Source organism: Bacillus rossius, chromosome 1 (genome assembly GCF_032445375.1).
Source record: "Bacillus rossius redtenbacheri isolate Brsri chromosome 1, Brsri_v3, whole genome shotgun sequence".
NCBI lineage: Eukaryota > Metazoa > Arthropoda > Insecta > Phasmatodea > Bacillidae > Bacillus > Bacillus rossius.
Genome location: NC_086330.1, coordinates 266,648,386 through 266,673,059, shown reverse-complemented (window position 1 = coordinate 266,673,059; position 24,674 = coordinate 266,648,386). Strand labels below are relative to the sequence as shown.

At 38.1% G+C, this 24,674-nt stretch overlaps 1 protein-coding gene across 1 annotated transcript; it reads left to right on the top strand.

Moving 5' to 3' along the window:
* The first annotated feature begins 340 nt into the window (after positions 1 to 340).
* Positions 341 to 23,822, top strand: LOC134527370 (zinc finger protein 865-like). Its single transcript, XM_063359995.1, has 5 exons — positions 341 to 368; positions 1,609 to 1,613; positions 4,092 to 4,903; positions 12,155 to 12,247; positions 16,740 to 23,822. Exons 1-5 carry the CDS (start codon positions 341 to 343, stop codon positions 17,743 to 17,745), a joined length of 1,944 nt encoding a protein of 647 aa, XP_063216065.1. The 3' UTR covers positions 17,746 to 23,822.
* Positions 23,823 to 24,674: the final 852 nt, after the last annotated feature.

Sequence of the window (24,674 nt, the reverse complement as noted above, 5' to 3'; positions counted from 1 at the left end):
CCTCTGGGCATGAAGCCATGAAGTCTGTTTCGACTCAGTAAACAACAGATATATAGTGGCATGCAGTTAGCTCTACAAAGGGGAAAAATATGCAAGCACAGGTCTGACTAAGCTATTGGCTATTGGTTATTGAACAAATATCAGCTATGGCAAGTTGCGGCTATGGAGTGTAAAGGACTAAATGTTTTTATGTCAGCGCATATGTCGCCGTGCTGTACCGTTGCCACCCAGGCACAGATATGGCCGTGATGAACTTCAGTCTAGCCATTAACTGTATGTATGCAAATACCTGCAGTTGGAATCATATTGGAATCCAAACAGTAAAATCGGTTCCACTGCCATGGATGGTTTTGAAAGTTTGTGGAAAGGTACGCGACATGATTTCAAGGTCATGCCTGGGTACGCAAGCCAACCAGTCGACTGATGCTAAGTACACATAACCACCTATCTCCCTGTTACGTGGTGTCGTATTTGTCATACAAAGTATTCTATGGTAGGCTTATAAAGATAAATGGCGTCATATATTTATCATTGAGTGTTATTCTACGCATTTATTTTACGTAAAGTACCTACATATTTTGGAACTCATTAAGTAAATTAGCCATGCTATTATTTGAATAACACGATCATTTTTAGGAATGCATTAGTCGTGCTAGGTGAAGGATTTGTGTATACAGATTATGTACTGTATTATATTTATCGATTTATATATTTTGAATCAGAGGAAGGTTAATTTTCTGATTAAAAAAATATAAAAAACCAAAATCGAGGCACTATTTTACACTGAACTGTCATTAAGGAACAGCATTCAGGCTTGGGTCCACCCAATATTAAATGAACTGAGAAACAGGGATGTGCATGAGGGGGATGGGGGATAAATCCCCGAAAATTCTTTAAAATCTATTATTCCCACCAACAAAAGGAAAGAATTTGAAAGCAAACAGCAGGTAAACTGGTTATATCCCCCAAGAACCCCACGACCCACCCTCCTTGAAATGAAATTCTGCATACCTTACACTCCTGCCAAAAAATGATCTATTCATTTTAACTAAACAATGTTTTTTTTTTGTTTTTTCCCCAATAATGCTGAAGACTAGTACAACTTATATTAAACTTTTAAATTTGTAGTCACAAATAGTTTCTATGTTTTTTATAATAACACAATGTATGCATCCCAAATTATGTCTTAGGTAGGAAATAATGTAATGAAATATAAATTATTTAGATTCATTCAAAATCTGTATTTACATTATTAAACTTGTATGTGTGTAGCCTACATATAGCAAACAATGTTTGTTCAAGTGCTAAGGACTTCCCCTCCCCGAAATTTACGAAACAGGATTTTAAGTCCCTGCCATCATTTACTGTAAAATGTTTTGAGGTAATGAACTTAATAGTTTTTTAAAAAAAAAATTCTCTAAAGTGAAGTAATTTGAAGTGAAATCCCACTCTACGTTAACCAGAAGCAACACACTCTCATCTATGACACAGCAGAGTTGTATTGTGGGCGTGTAAGTCGTGACAACTTTTTTTGTTTTTGTTAGTTAGGTTTAACGCCTGTTGAATTTCTGTGTCATTGGTGGCAGTGATTGCTAAGGTGTGCCGCAGACGTGGTAAGGGCCTTGTGTTCCATCCCAGCACCCCGGAATGACTCGAGTTCGTGAGCACAGAGTCCGTGCCCTAGTGGTTCGGAGCCCACTCTGATCCTGGGCGTTGCATAGCCTCACGTGTCTGTACTAGTGATGCAACGAAGGTAAATTTTTGGGCATTGGGGAATGCAAATATCTATCGCTGATATTCGCGAATGCAAATGTTCAGTTTTCTAAATCTGGGTTGGTATGAATTTGTGGCACGACTGAAGCTCACCCTAGCGTCACCTGTCAGTAGAACTGGAGAAGCCTCCACACTTTTATCACAGTTTGCATCTTATTCTGTTTAATGACAGATTGAAAACAGGAACAAGTGAATTTATAGTTTAGTGTGTGATTAGTGATTTAAGGTGAGTAAATCAAATTCTAGTGAAATATGGAGTTATTCTCACTTTCAGACACTGAATGAGCTAGATGCAAGCTGTGTAACAATGAATATTCATGAAAAGGAAGAACTACAACAACTATGAGAAATCATTTGAAGTCACTGCATGAAACTGAGTTTTGTGAATTGGAATAATGCAAGAAAGTAAAACAGGATATATTAAAACATTTGTTTTGGCATCGTCTTCCCACCAAAGTACTAAATCTGAGATAAAACAGATGTAGCTGCAGGAATGTGTCGAAAAAACAAAACAGTCCATTAATAAATCTGTAAAGTGTTAGACAGTTGATAATTCAATAAGTGAAATGAATGTGCTGGAAGACTTGCCATTTAGATTTTTGTGGAATGTGTTGGATTTTAAAGACTTATAAAGCACCTGTGTCCATCCTTTATTTAAAATCTAGTCAGTATTTTCTTCATTTATCTGCGATAAATTATATGGTACAGTAAGCCAGAAAATACTCGAAATCATTTGAAAAAATTTCATTTACTAGTGATATCTGGTCCAACTCTTGTTCTAGAGTTTCGCTACTGAGTTTATCATTGCAAGGTTATCTTAGAAAAAAAACTTATTTTTACAAAAAGAGTAAGAAAAAATTTTCTAATGAAAATTCTAAGAAATTCATATTTTTTGTCTTATTTAATATTATTTTCAAATTAAATTTTTTTATGTTCATATTTGCAAAATATTGGCATGAATTTTGTGAATGAGAATGTCAAGAAATATGTGAATACTCACGAATGCAAATATTTGTTACATCACTAGACTGTACATAGCACTACATTAAAACCTCATTAATAAAAACCCGGTTATTAAAAAACTCTTATTAATACAAGGTTTTTCACAGCCTGTAGAAATTACGTAGGAATTATAATGCTAAGTAATTTGTTTAATACAAAAGTATGGTTATTATGTAATACAAAGTAGTTTTTGTTCGAAGGGTAGTTAATAATATGTAGTAAAGGATAGTTAGTACAAGTAACCCAGATTAATGCAAAGAAACAATGTGTCATTTCAACCAAAATAAGGCTGATACCATTGTTTTGGTTTAATTTATGTTGGGGAAAAAAAAAACTTTGAAATTACATATATTTCCAAAATGATAAATTTTTTGTGGGTAGTTTCTAAACCTTTTCCGTATTTTTCTATTTTAAATTCTCTAAAAAGTTGTACGTACCAAATATGTTTTTGAGCCTCAGGTGTAACTTTCCTAAAATTGTATTTTAAAATGCCTGAAAATGTAGCCCCCTTATAACCTTATTTCAGCCTCCACCAAGATCTGGTGAGTCTGTTCATCTGGTCATGTTCGGTACACAAACTTAAGGCACGTTCAAATCAGTCATTCGTACTTTCGTGATTTGTGTAAGGTTTCAATTTGAATGCATTCACTTAGCGTTGCTACAACACACATTCATGCACTTAGTATTAAAAAATTCTAGAAACATACATAAAGTGTAGGTACCAAATTTAATCATTCCCACTTTTTATTTAAAAATTCATCAAAAATTATTTATGCCAATATTGCTGTTTACTACAAATTGAAATAGTAATTTTTATCGCTACATGTGATTTACAATTTGATAATATAACACGTATTTGTATCAAAAAGATATAAATTAATAATTCTTTTTAAATTATAATTTGTGAGATTAAAGATTTCTTTAAATAATGTTAGAATTTTCCAAAATTTTGGAGTTGTGGAGTTTAGGTTATCAATTTGACAGTATATCTTGAATTATTTTTCAAATTTTATCCCTCACCCTTAAATTTTGAATAATGAAAGATTAAACATGGCATTTGTATCACCCTTGAAAAAGAATCGACATTGTAATCATTATTACATTTAATTATGCTGCAATGAGCATTTTTGATACATGAATGCAAACATATACAAGAAATTTAAATGGAAAAGTTTTTTCATCAATAGATGTGTTAGCCACCTGAGTTGAATTAAAGTTAAAAGTTTAAGAGGCCCATATTAGGAACAGATACAAACTGTATTTTATGAAATGTTTTTTTGGGACCGCAGTGAGTGTTGTTGCGACTGTGTTCGCAGGTGACCAAGTTCCTGCAGCGTCTGCGAGCGAGGATCGACTCGACCCCGTTGCCCCTGCCCCCTCCGGCACCCCCACCAGCCTCCCCGCCCAAGCCGGAGGCCAGCGGCGGCCCCAAGCGCTACTGCTGCGCGTTCTGCCCGTACGCGACGGACCGCCGCGACTTGTTCACCCGCCACGAGAGCATCCACCGCGAGGAGAAGCCATTCCAGTGCTACGTGTGCCAGAAGCAGTTCAATCGCGCGGACCACGTCAAGAAGCACTTCCTGCGCATGCACCGCGACTACCCGTACGACCTGAACCGCATCCGGCGCCAGCCGTCCAAGAACGGTGGCGGCGCATCGTACTACCACAAGTACGGCAATGGCTCCCCGTCGCCCGGGGGCAGCAACCAGCAGGGCCACCAGATGCCGGGCGCTCCCCCGCACGCGATACACCCCTCGCCGCACCTCCACCCCGGCCTCAACATCCCCGGGGGCTTCGGGACCACGGACGTACGAACAGGGCCCGGTGGCAAGTCCCGCTCCCCGGCGGGCTGCAACGCACGGTCCCACGGCGGCAAGGGCAAGCGCAAGGGGGAGAAGCGCTATGCGTGCTGCTACTGCGCGTGGTCGGGCGTCGACAACTGGTGCCTCAAGCGCCACCTCAACACGCACCTCAAGCCGTTCGTGTGTGGGCTGTGCGACTATAAGGCTGCGCGGTCCGAGCGGCTGGCCACGCACGTGCTCAAGGTGCACAACAAGCGGGCGTGCGGGCGGTGTGCGTACCTGGCAGATGACCAGGCCCAGCTCACCATACACCTGCAGGAGCACCAGTACGTACTTGCATGTTCTGTATCAGCCTCTGTACACTTACTTCATGCACTTCATGCTTAACTGAACACCTGCAGGAGCTCCAGTACATACTTGCCTGGCCTGTACCACCCTCTGTACACTTACTACATGCACTTCATGCTTAACTGAACACCTGCAGGAGCTCCAGTACGTATTTGCATGTTCTGTACCAGCCTCTGTACACTTACTTCATGCACTTCATGCTTAACTGAACACCTGCAGGAGCTCCAGTACGTACTTGCATGTTCTGTATCAGCCTCTGTACACTTACTTCATGCACTTCATGCTTAACTGAACACCTGCAGGAGCACCAGTACGTACTTGCATGGCCTGTACCAGCCTCTGTACACTTACATCATGCACTTCATGCTTAACTGAACACCTGCAGGAGCACCAGTACGTACTTGCATGGCCTGTATCAGCCTCTGTACACTTACATCATGCACCTCATGCTTAACTGAACACCTGCAGGAGCTCCAGTACATACTTGCATGGCCTGAACCAGCCTCTGTACACCTACTTGACGTTTACTGATCATGTTCTGTCGTCAAAAAATCTTTATTATCTCGCCACACAACCCAAAATCAAAGAACAATTACTTCATTACTGCCAACCTCATACATAAACTCATTACAATTTTACAACACAGAACATCACTGTATGTGCATTAAAGCTCAGTTCAGAATTTTCCTTTTTAAACTTATGGCACATGTTAGCATTATTAAAAAAAAAAAAAAAAAAATATTACTTCAAAGGCATTCTAAGAAAAGTATGTTTTTTTTTATATTCACAAAGCTCTTTTTCAGAAACACTTGAGATTTGCCTGTGAAGAATTTTCTTGGTACAGTTCCCATAAATGAGCTTCCATTACAGTGGGCACTCTAGTGCAGCAGTGTGCGGTTCGGCAAGTTCTGTATTCCACCTGCTCACACGCAGATTTTTTTGGTGGATTCAGGTGTTTGTTGCATGTAACATGATATCAGTCTTAAACAGTAACACTCATGTGTATTTTTACTTGACATACACCAACTTACTACAGCTTGTTTTAAATACAGTAAAACTTATTTAAAGAGTTTTCGCTCAATATGATTTCCCGTATAATAGGTTAAAATGTTTCGGAACTGCCATTTTCTCCACAAGACGTGCGTTATTTTTCCCATGTAAGTAAAATCTTTTTTTCCTGTGTAAAATAATGTTTTTCTTTTTCAATTGAAATTCATGATTTGTAACGAAGTAACAGTTTACTTCAATTACAAAAAATACATAGCTGTTCTATTTTAAATTATTTTTCTGACACTTATATAACATGTGTGAAAATATAGTCAGCGCTGGCCAGCATCATATAGTCGTATATTAATAGTTTGCTGATTGCATGCAATGTGTGCACTCCTTTATGTGCCGAATAAACTATATTTGATAGTCCTCACTCTTTTGTAGTCAGAGTGTACTACAGTGACAATTTTTTTTGTTCTCTACATTAGTTCTATCTTCCATTTGGGTTACATTTTATGTTAACTTATTTAAAGTTGATGTGAAATATGGATTATATTTTGTAATATTAATTTACAAGTTATATCGCATCAAAGTGTTAGGTGTAGATTTAGAATATGTGTTCTAAGTGTAAATTCTCTTTTACACACTTTTTCAAATATTACAAGTTCAGTCAAAACCTTTTTAGTATGTACGTTTTGTATTCAACATATATGCAAGTTATAATTAATTATTTCAGTAATGATTTTAAACTTTTCATTGTAATATAAGTTTATGCCCTTGTTTTCCTAAGTAAATGTTACCATTAGTTAAATTATTAATTTATACTTGACGCTGCAGGGAATTTACATGTTTAACTAATTAGGCGTGTTATGGACTGCGAACATGGGCGCCACCTCGTGGATGGGCAAGTGTACCTGGTTAGCGACTCTGTCTGTGGGTCGTGACGTGGCCCGTGTGGGTGCTACGCTTGATCCCCTATACAGCGTTAAAGCCTACCCTACCAGCCAGCTCTGAGCGGCGGGTACGCTTTTACACTATCAAGTGATGGTCGTTGGTGGGCTATTAGGGCGCCCCACACGCCCCGGTCCCGTATGCAGGAAGCACACGTGGTCGCTCAATAAAGTACTTACAGATCTGGTTGGAGGGTTTTATTCCGGTTGAGTTGTACATGAACGAACACAATTATGAAGTACACTTTACGTTATAAGCTGCAAAAGATGCCAGTAGCAAATCAACCGGTTTAGGGGCGGACCAGGACACAGTGAGGCCTGGTCTAAAAACTAAGTCACATTTGTTTATTTAATTAATCATTTAAGTCCTAGAGGACATTTTAAATCAGTCTACTATCCGGGCCCGGCCTCAAAAGATAAAGAAAAAGGTTTAAAAAGACATTAATGATGGCAGATGCTAAAGATCAGTTAAAATAAAATGGCAAAGTCGACGAGGTGTGTAGGATGCATCCTAGCCTGGGCAGTGAATGAGAGAATCTGGGCTGTGGTCTGTGTGTCAAGGCGGCAGGAAGCAGTTGAATTACTGTTAGACCGTTTATAATAACGTGAAGCAACAGGTAGAAGTTTTCCCAGCTAAGAAGTTTTTTGTAAACAGTCCCTTTAAGAACATCTTAACAGAGTTTCCCCATCATTGTACTATAAATTGATCCTTTATTGGTATTACCATTTTTCCAGCAAAATCCTGTATCTAGAATGGTAATAGTCCTGAATGTGCTGGGTTAAAGCCCCTTTACTGTACGTACAAAACATTATATACCGTGTTTTCTCGCATAATCGTCGCACATTTTATTCTAAAATCAAGTTTGAAAAGTAGGGGTGCGACGATTATGCGGAAAAAAAAATTTTGCTAGGTAAAGTTATTCATAAAAACAAAACCTGTTCATGGAAAGTATGTTTATTTAAAAAAAAGGTGGAGTATACAAGAGCACGCTGAACAATTTATATTAATAATTAATTAAACAAAAACCTTTCTTCAACTTTAAATAGAAAAACCAAACTGTAACGCGAACGCAAGCCACTTGAATCTGTGACGTGAACCAACGCATAACTATTGCTGTAGTACACATTTACCACGAAAGAATGCGGGCCATTAAATGTAGTTAACTCGGCTCTCGACAGAGAGCGCGCGTTGCATGCAATCGGCGAGATATCGATATTCGACTACGTGTGCACGCTCTATACGGAAAGCAACATAAGCAAACACGAATGATGCCAACTAGCGCTGGCTTCATGTTCATAAGCGGTACACCGCGGCGACGCAGACGGTCAGATAAAGGAAATAAAGTAAAAGGAAATAAGGTTTAAAAACGTCTTTAAAAGAAATTTACACGTCAGACAACTTTGTATTTCCATTAATTAAATAAGTAAGTGGTAATGTCCGAATAAATATTAAATTTCTTCTTTAAAATACATTGTTTTATACGGAAAAGATATCTACACCTGTACACCGTGGCGACGCAGACGATCACATAAAGCAAATAACGTTTAAAAGTGTATTTAAAAGAAATTTACACGTCAGACAATTTTGTATTTCCGTTAATTAAATAAGTGGTAATTTCCGAATAAATATTAGATTTCTACTTTAAAATACATCGTTTTATACGGAAAAGACATACACAAAGCGCTCGGCATCTAATAGCGTGACCAAAAACATCATTCGACGTTTAAGCGAGAAGTTTTTTTATCCCAATTTTGACGGCCAAAAATATAGGTGCTACGATTATGCGATAAAAGAGGGTAATGGACTGCAATGACCTTTAAATAAAAATTACACTTTAAACAAAGCATTAGGGTATAGAACAAAACTAATTTTATTAACTCACTGCCAATTTCACTGCATATAAACTCTACAACCGACACATTTATCCATTTGTAGTTGATGGATGCTTTATGGAATTTTGTTTTCTTCAGGTGCTTGTTTTGAAAGTGTTCAAATTAGTATGAATGCCCTTACATACAATGTAGTATCATATCTCTATAAAAACAATTAGTTTGTTGTTTACAAAACACTTTGTGATGAAGACATTGAAATGTTTGTACAAATTAATAATTAATTAAAATTTTCTACTCGTACTTCAAACTATAAAAATACAATTAGTGTTTCTAAATATTTTAAGAAGCAATTAGAGTAGGTAATATAAATATCTTCCATGAAGCAATGTAGTAACAGTAGACTTCTGATAGTCCGGAATCCAACAGTCCAGACAGCCTGATTATCCGGCACCGGCCTGAGATGCACCTAGGTTCCTCCCTAACCCGGACATCTTCCACAAATACACAGTTTTAATTAGGAGGAAAGACAAATTTAGTTTTGGCCTGTGTTTGCTTTAAAATGTTCATCCTTATGTCCCTGCTGAAAAATATTTGCAGTCGAACACCATCTTGTGGATGTTTTTACTCTACAACTTAGGTTCATCGATAAAGGGATACACCATACTTTGATTCGGCATTTTTGGTAATCAGGCACCAGCAAGTTCTGAACATACCAGATTATTGGAAGTTTACTGTACTTTGTAAGTATGCTAAACTGACTTTTTTGTTATTTTCAGCTGGGATTAACACCTTGTCAACAACAATTTCATTAAAGGTAGCACTCAACAACACAATGCCGGTATGTTGGGCCATGACATAAAGTGAGGAATCGTCACCACTATTTGCCTACAGGGATTTCAGAAAGGAGTGAAAAACCAGAATTAGGATGGTCGGACAGGGTTTCAAACCCGAATCCTCTGAGATGCGAGCTCAACGTCTTAATCACCGCACCACTATTGAATGTTGTGCAGTGTTGTACATGCTGGCTTGTCCACTTGTCGACTCATGCTTGCAACATATCCGCTGAGATTATTCCATACAAAAATAGTGAAATCCCGAGCAAGGAACATATTCAGTGACTTGAATACAGGCTCAGTGCTCATAAATTTAAGGTACTGCTGGAAATGTTAAGACTGAAAAATGAGCATGACGGGTTAAAATCTTGGCCCCCCTGGGAGATAAAGAACAATTGCAATTATAGTTTTGGTTTTGATGTCGAGGGAAATTTACGTTATTAATTAATCGTCGTGAACTTGGACACAACCACGTGGAAGGGCACCTTGGACCCGGCTCGCGACTCTGTCCCTGGGCCATGTTGACGCCCATATGGGAGCTAAGGCCCAATGCACCCATATGATTTCAAACCTATCTATCAGTCTGCTCTGAGCGACAGACACACTGTTACACTGCTGAATGATGGTCACGTGTGGGCTCTTAGAGCATCCCACACGCCTCGGTCTCTAGGTAGGGTGCACACGTGGATGAAGAACATAGTATGGGCAGCCTCTGGTAAAAGTTTTATTTGCAGGTTGTTACTCGAGAGAACAATTAATACAAACACTAAACATAATAAAACTGTAAAAACATGCCAACTGCAATTTCTCCGGTTAATGTGCAGACCATGGCACCGTGTGATCTAGTCCAGAAGTTGGATCTTGGTGATCTATTCGAAATGTCCTTAAAGGAACTGGAAGTATTATGTAAAACAGTCTACCCCCTGGAGTAGGCCTCGAGAATAACAAAAAGGTTACGGTGGCAGATGTTAAGAGACCAGTAATGCAAGCGGTGAAGTCCTTGAGGTGCGGCGGTTGCTTTCTACTCCGGTGGTGTCAAGAGAGACTGGGCAGTGGTCAGGGTGTCATGCTGCCAGGAAGCAGTGGAGTTACCATTAGGTCTTTTATAGTTAAGTGAAGGAACAAACTACCATAGTGCAAACCTTCAAGTGCTTACTTACAATTTACAATTAATTATTATGTATTAGTATTATTTATCATTTCACTATTTATTTTAAAAGTTTAAATGCAAACTGCCCTTGTGAGGGTGCGTTCAACACGGAGTGAGTATCATGGGCACTCCTGCTTGATTCTGCAACTTTCTCAACTTGCTTTGTGCATTATTCATGTCATAAACAGCAAGTTCATACCTGCTGACAGATGGCGTTGAGTAGTGCTCATCTTGCTGAATGAGTATTGGTAGCAGAGATCAGCTATCATAGTAATAATGCTCAATAACGTTTACAGAAAACACTGTTGTTTAAGCACTTTCAGGACCATGACCATGCCAGATTATCAAATATCAATATATATTTTTTAAGATGAAATACAAAATTAAAATTAAAATTCAGCACAGTGATAGTTAAAGCAAGTTTTAATAAGCTGTGCTATGTAAAAAAAAGTTCATTAAAGTCAACAAACATCCATATCCACCTGAAGAAATCCAAAAGTGAGTAACATGATTTGTGTCGGTTCACAGAACATGCCTAACTCATCTAAAAGGAACTATCTGAACTTTGTTAACATACCTCTTTTTTTAGATTCCAGCTCATTATTCATTAATCATTCAGATTCCAACTCATGAATCAAATATTTATCAGATTCCAATATATTAACCACTTCTTATTCCAACTCATGAAACTCTTCTTATTCCAACTCATAAACCAGTTCCTGTTCCAACTCATACATTATTTTAGATTCCCACCCATAAATCATTCATTATGTTAGTTTACTCATAAACCACTTAATTTTCCTACTCATAAATACTGTCTATCACATACCATAATGGTATAAAATCAGGGTAATGAGAGGTGGGTTCTTTGCTTGTAATTGGACTTTGCTTAAATGTTGGCCACCCTTGATGTACACTGTAGTTGATCAATGCTGAAATTACAATTGCGAGACACATGCGATGGAAACGGCGCAATGCGACAGCAAAATTTCGCATTCTTGTGAACATGTTGTTTCCAACCGAGTGACTAACAAAAAAATCCTATTATATATATAAAATAGGATAATATATATAATATATATAAAATAGGATATTTATACTGTTTCTAGTCATTAAATACACTTACTTTATATTTATGTGTTTGAGCGAAACATGTTTAATTCAAATTTAGTATTCATACAAATAATCACAGTACATAAACCTATCTTCAAAGATTTCATAGATAAATTTTGTATAAAACACCTTGAAAAATAAATAAATAATAATAACAATAATATTACCAATTCAAAAGTCTAACCATTGTTTGAAAACCAAATTTTGAAGCTCATTTCAGTAAGGTCGTTCCCGCTTCGCTATATAAATTAAACAATTTCTTATCAGGAATGTTGTCACACTTACCATTTTTATGTTGAATATATAATTATCCATTATGTTCAGCGCAAACTTAAAAGCATAATTTTTTTTTTCTTTCAGCCCGCTGGAGCACAGAAATAACCGCTCTTCAAACAACATCTTGAGGAACGTTGGTTTTCCCGGCCACCCGCCGGCCATGCCGACTTCTTTTGGGTAAGAGAAAGATTGCTTCCGTTTCAACAAATCCTTGTTCTTACGCAGCCTTCCTCTCGTACTGTGCACACTCCGGTGAGTTTGATAAAAAAAAGTGGTTTGTATACCATTTGTTGAAACTAGACATTGATGCCTACCGCCTTGGTGGCGGTGTAACACAGGGGTGACATGATGATTTGGGGCTACTCAGAAAGGGTGCCCACTAGTATAGAAAAGGTGAGGAACCGCACGCTAGACCCCCGCGAACACTAGTAAACGTATCTCCCCAGGGTCGTGACGTCACGACGTCATTATTACTCTTCCCACGAGTGTATTAAGGTCCTGCACTCCTGCGTTTGCCTGCGCCATCTAATTCTTGATCCTGTCTCACCTCATAACTAACTGCCAACATACTCCTCATAAACTTCATATTTATTGCTCTGATCTTTCCATCGTCTCTCTCGCCTACAGTCCAAGTCGGTTTTCGTTTCAGTACAGTGTTTCCTGTTTTCTAGAAGGTTACGTTTTATGGATATATTCCCATCATGATCATTTGAAGAGGACCAACATTCATCTGTATTTTTTTGTATCAGCAGCTTATTACTTCTTGTTTCACTTGCCATTGTACTGCATTGCATATTTATTTTTTAATGGTATTTCAGTTACAACTATAATGAATTTTGATAATCTTCTAAATCGCATATCGGGCATGGCAGTGGTTTCGAGCAGGTTGGACTAGACCTTTCACAGTGCAATGCTCTTAGTATGTTTGCTTAGCAAGATATACTGAATACATATACGTAGTAGTTTCATTTTTGTGATCTATTGATGTGACAAGAGCATTTTATTCTGTGATTCAAGACAAAAAATGCTGCCTAACATAGTGCGTTCATAGTTCAAGTTGGTAAGTGTTAGTATGCATCATGAACTCCGAAACTGCTGGAGCAAATTATAAACATACCCATGCAAGCCGTGCACGCCGGTGCTCCCCGTGACCTTGTGAACCGTACTAAGGTTGGCACCAGCATGGTGCTGCTGTTCTGTGACTCACGCGAGCGATAACTGGCCTATGAAGTTTCAAGGCAGTAGCTGCAACACAACAGTAATTTTTTCTGTCATAATCTTTAGACAATTATGTACAATAATAAACGCAAATGAGTGGTACTTTAAATTCAACAAAAATTAAGAATTATCGACCAACTAGACTTAAAATACGGCTGTTTTTTTTTTCTGTAAATTACATCCAACGCTTTAGTACCTATACTAGGTATGTCTAGATAATATGGATAAAATATTTTTAAATAAAGATGCTTTTTCAGCATTGCTTTAATCGAGGTTTTTATTTTTAATATTGTTATTTTATCTGTGGATCTCTTGCCAGTCCCGGATAATCGGGAGTCTACTGTATGCATATTATTTTTAAAATAAAAATTAAATAAATTAAAAGTTTTTTCATAACTTAAATTTCTGTGTTTTTGCTTATATATTATTTTATTCCCGACTCAAGATCTAGATTTGGATTATCTTTTCCGCTTGCTGGAGGGTACAGTACGATTTGTCACCAATCAATATTTATATTGAGCAAATGTAGCTGGGATGCATTCTGGGTACAAAATTTGTCCACTTGAAGATATCACAATATCTTTGTTATGTTGCATGTCTTTTTGACTTATTTTTTAATCTGATCTTTTTGCTCCATTTTTTACTGTAGGATGTGATGCTAGTACAGTATTCTCTGTTTTAACAGGGGCAAACTTGCTAATGAGTAATGCTACCAAACTGTCATTTAAGTTCGCAATGGTTGTACCGTATCACTTATCACTAGCCCGGCAGACAGATGTGCCATTGAAATGTGTATTTTTAATCCACAAAATAACAAAAATTTTGGAATGAATCGCACGCCAACAACGATGAGTCATGTAAAAACTCTTAAAGATATGAAATCTAAATTTTACATTTTCCTTTAAATATACTCTTTATTTTAAGAATTAAAACTTAACTAAAGACATCCTTGTACCAATATGTTTGAGTTCTGACAGGAATGGAACAGCAGAAGTTTACGGTTCCATACCCAACAGTCATTGTTGTGACAGTTGTGTTTGGTAGTCTTTAGTCATCCAGAAGTTCCGGGATATCAGCTAGTTAATGAAATAATACAGAAAAATATTTGTAAATCTTTGACTCAACACTGAAAATTGTTCTTATAATTATGTAGATAATTTTTTTTTAATTTTGCATAAGCATGTGAGGTATTGTAAACTGCTCATTAAACATAATGTCTCTATATTTTTTAATTAAACTTTTAGACAGTTCATGATTCGGATGTGCTGATTTCACTTAAAAACCAATTCTGGTTTGCACTGCTGATCCAGAAATTAACCAGTTCCAAGAGAGTTTCATTCAGACTTATTTCTGTAGATTAGAAGTGTATATCAAAAAGTGGTGGAGTAAAATGAACTTTTTTTTTTTAATACGCACATCCAGTACATACTTATAAATACGGTGTATCGAGGGGTGAAGAGATACAAATGGAGCATTGAGAAAATGAATGGATGGGGAAAATGGGAGCACGCAGAGAAAACTCCCACCTGCTGAAGGCAATGTTCACCACACTTATCACTTGCGATAAAGTTGGGATTGGCCCCACTGGTTATAATGACATAAGTGATTCATGATTCAGCACTTTAAGCAAGAAGCTTCCACAAGGATCACAGCAGTGTATTGAACACATGAAATAACTATGTGCAGATCCAGTTTAAAAAGACCACTTATCGGCAGACACCTGCAAAATTCACATTATTATTTGGCAGCAGTCTAGGTTGCACAGGTTTGAGAGCTCAAAGGAAAGCATAGTTGTCATAATAGTTATTTGACAGGCCCTGAAGGACTGGAAACTGATGAAAAACACAAAAAAAACAGCTAACCAAATCATGTGCAATTTGCAGAGAAGGGAAATGAGGCGACAGCCAAAGAACATATGACATAGAATTGATTGTGCACATTTTGCAGAGCTTTGCCTGAAGTCAGAAAACAATGCCAGTTCATTGAATAAAAAATTTTCCAATTTGTTAAGGAGCTGGTTGATGATGACTAAAAATATTTGCTGTCCAATAATCACACTTGTCAATCGGCTTCACCTTGAAGACCACATGACCCCCCCACAAGTAAAAAACCACCAACCCGAACCCGGGATCTTTGGCTCACCAGTCAGAGGCTCCAACCAATGACTGACAGGTCGGGCATCATTACTATGTACACTCTCATTCTACCAATCTTGAGCCAGACACAGTCCTTGTATGTTGCTGTCTGGAACAAAATCAAATTACTGTCACCCTATAAATTTACCTGCTTATTTCATGCATAACATGAGAAGCCTGCACACCTGATCAGTGGCTTGCATAAAGGGGTAAAGGAGTATTGGAGATGTGGCAAGAAACAGTGACAACATGTTGCACTGCAGACAGGGGTGCTTTGTTCCTACCCGGGGAGTCCTCGATGCTCCACGATGCACTGCAGGCGTGCAGCCAGCAGGCAAGCTCGCACTCCACCGGTAGTCCTGGCCACTGCTTGCGCTCGGCAGGTCACCCACGGGTGTTACTATGCCTGGTGGCTGATCACGTAGGCATACAGTCTCCACGACTCAGTGGCTGAACTACTGGTTAGTGGCGAGGTGTGGGATGCAACTCTGTGTAATTCAGTGCAATCATGTCCACGTTTAGACCCTCATCAAATAGAGAAAATCAGTTTAACTTAAAAGGCTTACTGAAAGTGCACCATTAAAGATGGTTGGCAACTGAAATACACTTCTTTTCATTTTACCAAAATTATAATAATATATAACATGAGTTTAAAGTACTTATGTTAGTAACATTAACTTTAAATGTGAGTGAAACATACAAACAAGTCCCTGGGCTCCCATCAGTGTCAAATATTTCTATCTGTCAGAGGGATATTCACGTAGATTTCAAGAAGGGTTTCCAGAAACATTTTATTATAGAAAACAAATCTAGATTAGTTGGCTTTATTCTTCTGGGCTTGATGTGTTTCTGAGTGTAGCTAATCGACATTTTGGAGCACATTTGTAGTCACCATATATTACTGTTTTACTGTTACTGAGGCTCTGTCTGGTTTTCTTGACTATGTATACCCTTGGCAGGTGGTGTGCTTCCTGATTGGCTGAGACAGTGTCCACCGGGTATAAGACAACCCTTGTTTGGTTAACAGCACCATTCAGATAGCAGCCCACTTAGCCAAGGGTATTTGAAGGCAGGAAAGCAAGAGAGAACAGTTTCCTGCTAGTACTCTGAAAATAGTGACTGCTATGTGTGCCGAACCCTCAGTGATGAGTGACATACAGACATGTCTCAAGCGAAATGATTACCGCCTTCTGGTAATAGCTATAAAAGCCTACGAAATACATCAACTGTAGAAGAGTTGAAAAGGAGTGAGCGAACCAACCCTCTTCGGATGAACATTGTATTAATAGGTTGATGTAGTCCCCTGCCTGTCGCAGGTACCAGACCCCCGCCATGGTGAAGCGGGAGCAGTACGAGTCATCCTATCACCAGGAGGGGCGCGCGGGCCGGCAACACTGGGGGGCCGCAAGGCTCTTCCACTACATGGAGGCCTCAGACACGTCCAGCCAGGAGGACGATGAGGATGAAGGAGGGGGCACGGACGAGGCGGAGCTGCCAGAGTTCGTATGCCGCGAGTGTGGCTGCGAGTTCGTGGACGACACATCGCTGGAGACGCATGCCGCGACACACCGACTCGCTGCCCACGGGGCAGGACGGCCATACGTGTGCAGCGTCTGCGGCTGGGGCATGGCCTCGCAGGCCGCCATGATGGACCACATGCGCGGCCACTCGGGAACGGTGGCCCGCTGCCGTGTGGACGGCTGCATGTTCGCCACGACGCTGGGTGAGGACGCAGTACGAGAACACGCGGCGGCGGCACACGGACGGGGGCCGTACCACGCTGCATCCAAGAGGCCGCGCAAGCAGAGCCAGCCTCGCAGGGTCCCGCCCGACTCCGCGGATGGTCAGGGCCTCTGCGCGGTGCGCAGCCAGCGGTCCCGGCTTGCCTCGAAGCACGCCCAGCGGCTGCTCACACGGAGGCGTCTCTGCTGCGAGTGGTGCTGGCAGGATGCCTTCCCGCACCACACTGTCTCCAGTCTGGCATTCCACCGCCTGTGGCGACACCGTGCGGCACGGTTCCGCTGCGAGCACTGCGGCGAAGGCTTCCGACACCGCTACCAAGCCGTGCTCCACTCGAGCCGCCAGCACGTCCGGCAGCGGCCGAACACAGTGCCTGAACACGACGAGGAGCCGAGCATCACTACAGTACCTGCACCGACGGAAACTTCGCTTTCGAGAATAAACGTACCTGATTTACTACTGCACACCCCCGAGCCCGTACGCACGCCTCCCTCGCACCTCGACGTGCCGACACTCTGCGGCACCACCCCTGACCTGCCCTCGTCCCTGCCTTCTTCACTCCCCTCCGTCGCCCCTTCGTGAAGAACCACTCGTCTTATTTCTATTCCTACAATTTGTACAGTGCTGTGTTTTTTCTATTGATGGTAGATGTTGCAAGACAAACTTTGTAAGACATGTTGTGTTCTGTGAAATAACCATGTTTTATACATTGTATTTACCAAGGCTGACATCTGCGAGAAGCAGCTCCCTACTGATCTCCATATCACTGTGTGATTAATTTTGCCATGCATATTATGAACAGCATCTCTCAGTTTTTTTCTAAAAACTTGAAGTATGCAAGCAAAAAAAACAAACTAATTCTGAACATCTGTGTTCCCACAGTAAATATTTTCTTTCCAAAGCTGTAGAATAAAATAAACTGACAATCACAGGCTTTCAGACACTGAAGTGTGATTTTATCCCAAAGTTTAATGGCAGTGATGAGTTAAAACCATATGAATTAGAATTAGAATTTTTCCACTTCATAATGTAACTAATAAAAAAAGTTAATGACAGGCCAACATAACTGAATAAAAACTTACAGGTTTGGCACAGGCGTAGGAATTTCACAGAGACCCTAATAAACAAACTTCCATAGAAGACACTTCTGGCACATTCCTATAAACATGGTTAAGGACTATATAAACTCATTCATGAAATAGGCATGAAAGTAAAACATACAATGATCCACAAATGGTGACTGGTCAAATATTTTTGGACAAAATAATAAAAAGTAAAAAATCTATAGTGCATAATTATAAATAGATGCTTAAGAAAATGCACCTCGAAAATTATAATATGCTCCAAACCATTTGGGTACTGACTCTGAAATATTAGTCATTCCTGTGTGTTAGGGTTGAACCTAAGACCCTCACCAAATTAAGGGGTCTGCCTAGTCAGTGGTGAATCTGTGTCAGTGGGGCAGGATGACAGTGCTGATGCTCCTAGCACGGTCTTCTCGTGCATAGGGCAACTGTAAGATTTGAGCAGAAACCATCACCATATGGCATAGAAATGAAGATAAAGGTGATATGCAAGTCCCTTGAATGCTTTCAAGAATCTATACCAAACATTTTGTGTCTAATAATTACACTGAAAACACATGATTTAGCCATTTTAACTTTTCTATAAATAATTTTAAAAAAATTAAAATACGGACACAGAGCTAATCATCTGCCCTCAGCGTATTCTTAAATGCTTTTCGTAAATTGACCCCACTCAGATATCTTGAGCAGTTTTCAAATTTTCTTAAGGGCCCAACCTACCCAGGCACACATATTGTGTACAGAGCTTCAGAAAAAAACCATAAGATTGGAAAACTGCTCAACATATCCGAAAGGTGTCACTTTATAAAAAGCATTTAGAATTCTCTGTGGGCGAATGAGTAGTTCTGTTTCTGTATTTAATTTTTAAACTATATTTTTAAAACAAATTTTTATTAATAATATTTAGGCAAGAAACACCCAGTAAAAATTATTAAAACCATTCAAGGTTTACACCTTTATCTTCATTTCTCTGCCATATGTCATTGTTACCGCTCAGTACCATAGTTTCCCTACAAAGAGAATGCGCACTGATTCAAAGTCTTGCACTTAGAGGTTATACCGTGCTAGAAGCACCAGCAAGCGTCGTGCTTACCATCCAGCCTCACCAACACAAATATATCCCTGGCTAGGGAGGCCCCCTTAAGTATGATGCCTTGGCACTCAAGGTCACCAAAGACTCGGAAGGAATAGAAACAGAAGTAACTAGGCCTGTGCAAATAATAGATTTTTCATGTGAAGTGAATATCAAATTGAATCTTTAAAATTTTTTAGGAAGAATAGAATTGCAAATATTTTTTCTTAGCATGGCTGTATTACATTTACATTATAAAATACTGAAATGAAGTAAAAAAATTAATTAATTAAATTTGAAATGTTTGTTCTTACTATAAAACTATTTGGGCCCTTTATTTAACACCATTCAATAGAAATGATATAATAATCACACATTAAAATTATTTTGTACATTGATATAAGCAGACCTGAGTTTCGTCACAAATGCAAAGCTTCACATCAGACGTGAGGCTTCACATCAAATACAAAACTTGGTATCATATTCGAAAAAGCTTTGCACAGGCCTAAAAATAATAACACAAGCCCAAACAGAGGATGAGACAAAAACAAAGATTTAAGAAATTAGATAATCAACACAAGAAGTCAAGTCTTGTGTTTATCTTTTTACCTTCATATTTAGTTTTAATCTAATCTGAATATGAATTGGATTACTTTTTTATTTTCTTCCTCAAAGCATTTTTTAATGACATTACCATTTTTTTTTTGTTGCTGTTTTATTCACAATTATTTATTTTCCTAATCAATATTACCAAGTAATGTACATTTGGGTTTTGTGTTTGTGTACATTCCGGCATTTTTTAATGGCTATTTGAGTCTAACATTCCCTATTGAAATATTGCATATGCAGTTTTTGTTCTGTCCTGTGTATTTTAAATATAATTGTACTACTCTTATTCAATATTGCCATTCACTTGCATAGGCTTTGGAATACTTCCATTTAAATTCACATGGTTTGTGCTGAAACATTCTACTTCAAACAAAGATTAAATAGTAAAAAAAATATTTAAAGAGTAACTTTGTCAGTCATGTGATGTCAGTAAAGCCATTAATTTTTGGCATTTATAATTAAATTTTATTTACACTTGGATTAATTCTGGTTTGCTCTGTACCCACCTCACTGTAACAGTGCCAAATGTAGTCTTGCATCAGAGAAAAACAGGAATTACCAGGAATCATCAGGGGATTTTTAAATTCTGGAGAAATCATGAAATAGTCAGGAAAATATTTGTTAGGTCAGGGAAATAAAATAAAATGGTTAGACAAAGGTTCATCCTGTACCGCTAATCCATAAAATGTCTCAGGGCACTTTGTAGGGTGAAGTCTATGTTTGTTGCTATGATAGTGTATCAGTGGGGGATGTAAGATACATCCCTGTGTGCTTATTTTCCAGAATTTTTGTTATTGTGTAAACTGTTTTCTCACGAGATTGAAGAAAAGGTGAGTACATTGTGACTATGGCGGTGTTTGGAAGTAGCGTAGCAGTTTATATCGGTTGTCTTCTATGGAAATATTAAATTTTTTGGTGTTCATAGTGCCTACAATAATACGGGTATAACCACCATCTCTGTAGTATAATCTAACATACGGGATTTAATATCTACCTAATACCCAAAATAACAAAGCAAACTTACATCTTTCTCTTTCAATGTATGATCTCTATTTGTGTCCATCCACTATCCAAGAATCTTTCATATGTGTACATTAGTATCATATCCAATTGTAGTGGCTCACAGCAATAACAAACTGACAATCATCTCTGTGCATGGATGTTTTTTAAACAGCAAGCTTTTCATTTTTTTTCTTTACATGTATGAAATGTTTAATTTATGGACACATACGTAATTGCAAACTGGAATCATACAACTATTATTTGTGATGTTGGCACCAACCGAACATCACCTCAAACTGTCCTAATTATTAAAAGATTTGATTAGTCACAAAAATTTATTTTAAAAAATGCTATGAATGGAACATTGATGTAGATTGTGTTTGTTAAATATTTATTATATGCCCTTCAACATGATAAAAATGGGCATTTTTCACACTGCTGTATCTTAAAACATTGCAACTGAATATATAACAATAAAATTACGGAGTTCTTGTGTTACATCTCGTAGTTGTACGTGGCGCTAGGCAGTATTGAAAAAAATATTGTTTCGAATATTTATTTTTACTAACTTTAGTTTTTATTTTGAAATAAAGTAATGTCTTCTTTATATTTCATAAAATACATTAATACATTTTTCACTTCATGCTTACAACTATTTAAGGAAACTTCCTAAAGGTGCAATTAAAAACAAGAACACTCTTATGAAAAAAGAAGATGAATAGTTTGAATTTTTAGAAAGCTGGGCAGGGGAAACAAATTTTCTATTTCAGAAAGGGGGAAAAAAAAAAAAAAATTGTAGGGTTTACTACAGTATATAACAAATAAATCCATGCAATGATAGATGCTTATCCAACTGTGCAAAAGATTCTTCCATACTGTTTTTCTCCCAATTGAACAGGTACAAGTATTTGGATGAACATGATACGTCGGATTTGCAGATCCAATCAACTCATGTCAAAATAAGAAAACTCAGCAGCACTCAAATCAAAAAGTCATAATGGCCTGTAGGTAGACTTACCCAGTAAATGGCAAAGTCTAATTTGAGAAATTGAGACAGTTGTTAGTAATGAAAGCATTCCTAATATTTTTAGATACAGTGATGTGGCTTTTTGATTGTTATTGAGTTTCACAGTTCGTTGGCAGCAAGGTCATTAGAGATCAAAAAACAGAACGACAGCAGTAGTACCACAGAAGGAAGAAATGATGAACCTGTTTTGATGTTTGATAGTGTTTTACATAGGGACACACCAAACAAATAATCAAATACCGTAAAATCTTTCATTTTTAACAACATTTAGTTTTTGAGTGAAAAGATTTAGAGAAAAAGAATGGAGGAAATGCAGTAAATTAAAAAATTTAAACTGGCATCTCTGAAGACCTAATATCATTCCCGAATATATTTTGTTCTTTAAATATGTAATTATGTAAATTAAATTACAACATTTATTGAATCAGAAAAGTTAGTTAAAATGAAATTATTAAAGGTTAAATGTTTGAACACCATAGTAAATATCTTGGATAGCTTCAACATTATTTTATTTCTGACCTTGGATACATATATCCAATTCGAGATATGGATTCAATAAAATTGGGAAGTGACCCATCACTAGTTTGATGTTGCATGGTTCCACACATAAGCTTGAGGCGACGGAACTGCCGAATGGGCTTCGAACCACTGTTGAGTCATGCAGGGGAGCTGGGATCGAATCTATAACTCTTCACATGATCATGATGTGTGAGCAACAAGACCACTGAGACCTCTGTAAAGCAGTACTGCATAACCATCATACCGCGACCAGAGCTCAGTCATTCCTTAGAATGGATCCTGAATATGCCAGAAGTAAACGTAAAACTTTGTACAACGAACCCAACATTTGTTCTTATTACAGTCCTCTTCAAAGCACTGCAATGTTTTTCCCACCAAATATCTTTAAAAGATATGTGTTTATTTGAGTAGGTAGTTTACTATTTATTTTAATAAGCTCATTAAAGAACACTAAAGAAGTAACAAATAATTAAACCCTAACTAGGAAAAATAGTTTTAAAAAGCAGAAAATTTGATAAAAATTACATTCTGGACACATAATTTTAAAGACTGGATGAAAATTTGAAGCTACAGCTACACATACTGAAGCATTTTGTTCATAATGTGCATTGCAAGTATGTTTCTGTTTGTAAAAAAAAAACAGAGTGATTTATTTTTAAGTATGTGACGTTCCAGTTCAGTGTTCTTGAATCTATGACATGTGCCATTTGTTGCCAGATCTCAGCAGAAAATTTTTTCATACTTCAGCTGAAAAACTCACAGAAATAATGAATATAGTATTTTTTAATATAATGTAGTGGAATATAACTTACTACAAAAATTTAATAAGTACCCTTACATGAAAACATTGATTTGTGAAATCGTACTTTCTTTCAGTATGAGAGAATCATTATAACTTCTTTACTCAGTATTTGTAATCAAACACCAAAGAATTTAGACATAAAATGCTTTTAATATTTGTTTACAACTTGTTTTTTATACAAAGTAGTTTTCTATTTTATACTGTTGTGTTTTTAAAATCCATTGCGTAGTTACAAATATGTTTTTACGTTGTGTTTACAAAATGTGTTCTGTTTTGTTAAGGTCTTGTACCCAGTTTCATGAAGTTTTATTATTCATTAAAAAATATATCCATAGCTGTTTTATTTGTGTATGATAATAAAATACATACTCAAATGCATTTATTTTTACTTGCATATTGGAATAATAGAAAAAAATCCTTTTCGGCACAGCCTACAGGTGTAGGTAGATTTTGAAGTATGTACCTATTTCTTTTGGAAATGTTTTAGAAACTTCTATTAACTCCTGTAACATTTTAAGAACTTAATGCACATAACATCCTATAAATGTTCTCCAATATTCCAAAATAATTTAACAATTTTTCATATTCCATGGAGAGAAAATATTTTTAATGTTTTTAACTGAATACATCCAGCATTGAATAGTTTAACAAATTTCATATAATGCCTACTAAGGTAGGTAGTTATGCAATTATTTTTGACCTTCAAACACTTTTTCATCCCTTTCAATAATACGTGGTTGCATAAAAATTTTATTTGGACGAAGATTTAAGATGATAGTGACGTCCCTCGGCTTCAGGTCCCCGTTTTCCCGTTGAAATAAATGTCCTGTTATGCCCGTACTGCCCTCGTCGGAGAGGTGTGGGTCCAGGCCAACGTGGCCGGGACCGGGAAAGGCGGGACCTGGAGGGAGAGTGAAGTGATTGCGAGGAATGTTGGTAGGTTGTCGCAAGCAGAACACGGCATTAACGAATTTCACGAGCCGTCTTTTATTAACGCTTATAAAGTCCTGCCGCAGCCTGGCGGAACCGTCGCGGAACAAGTGCCCTACCACGGCGACACGGACTCCCTGATGACGGGGCGGTTCTCAAATACGTTTCGGCGCGAATCGTAAAGTTTATTAATGCTAGGCTGACCCAGTGAGAAAGGGCCCGAAGACGAAACGCTGTACATACGCGGCCCGTTACGTAATGTTCCGTGGACGGCGAAAAGTTCAGAGACTCGTAGCACCACGTTCGCGTGGTAGAAACTGCCCGCTAGACACGTCTCCCGATGACTCGTAAGTTAACAATGCTAAGCTGATTCGCGGTGGCAGCTCAGCTGCCGTGACCGACTGCGGACTGAGCGAACGTTCAATCCCGAGCGCAACGTGCGCGGCTCGCGGAGCAACGAACACG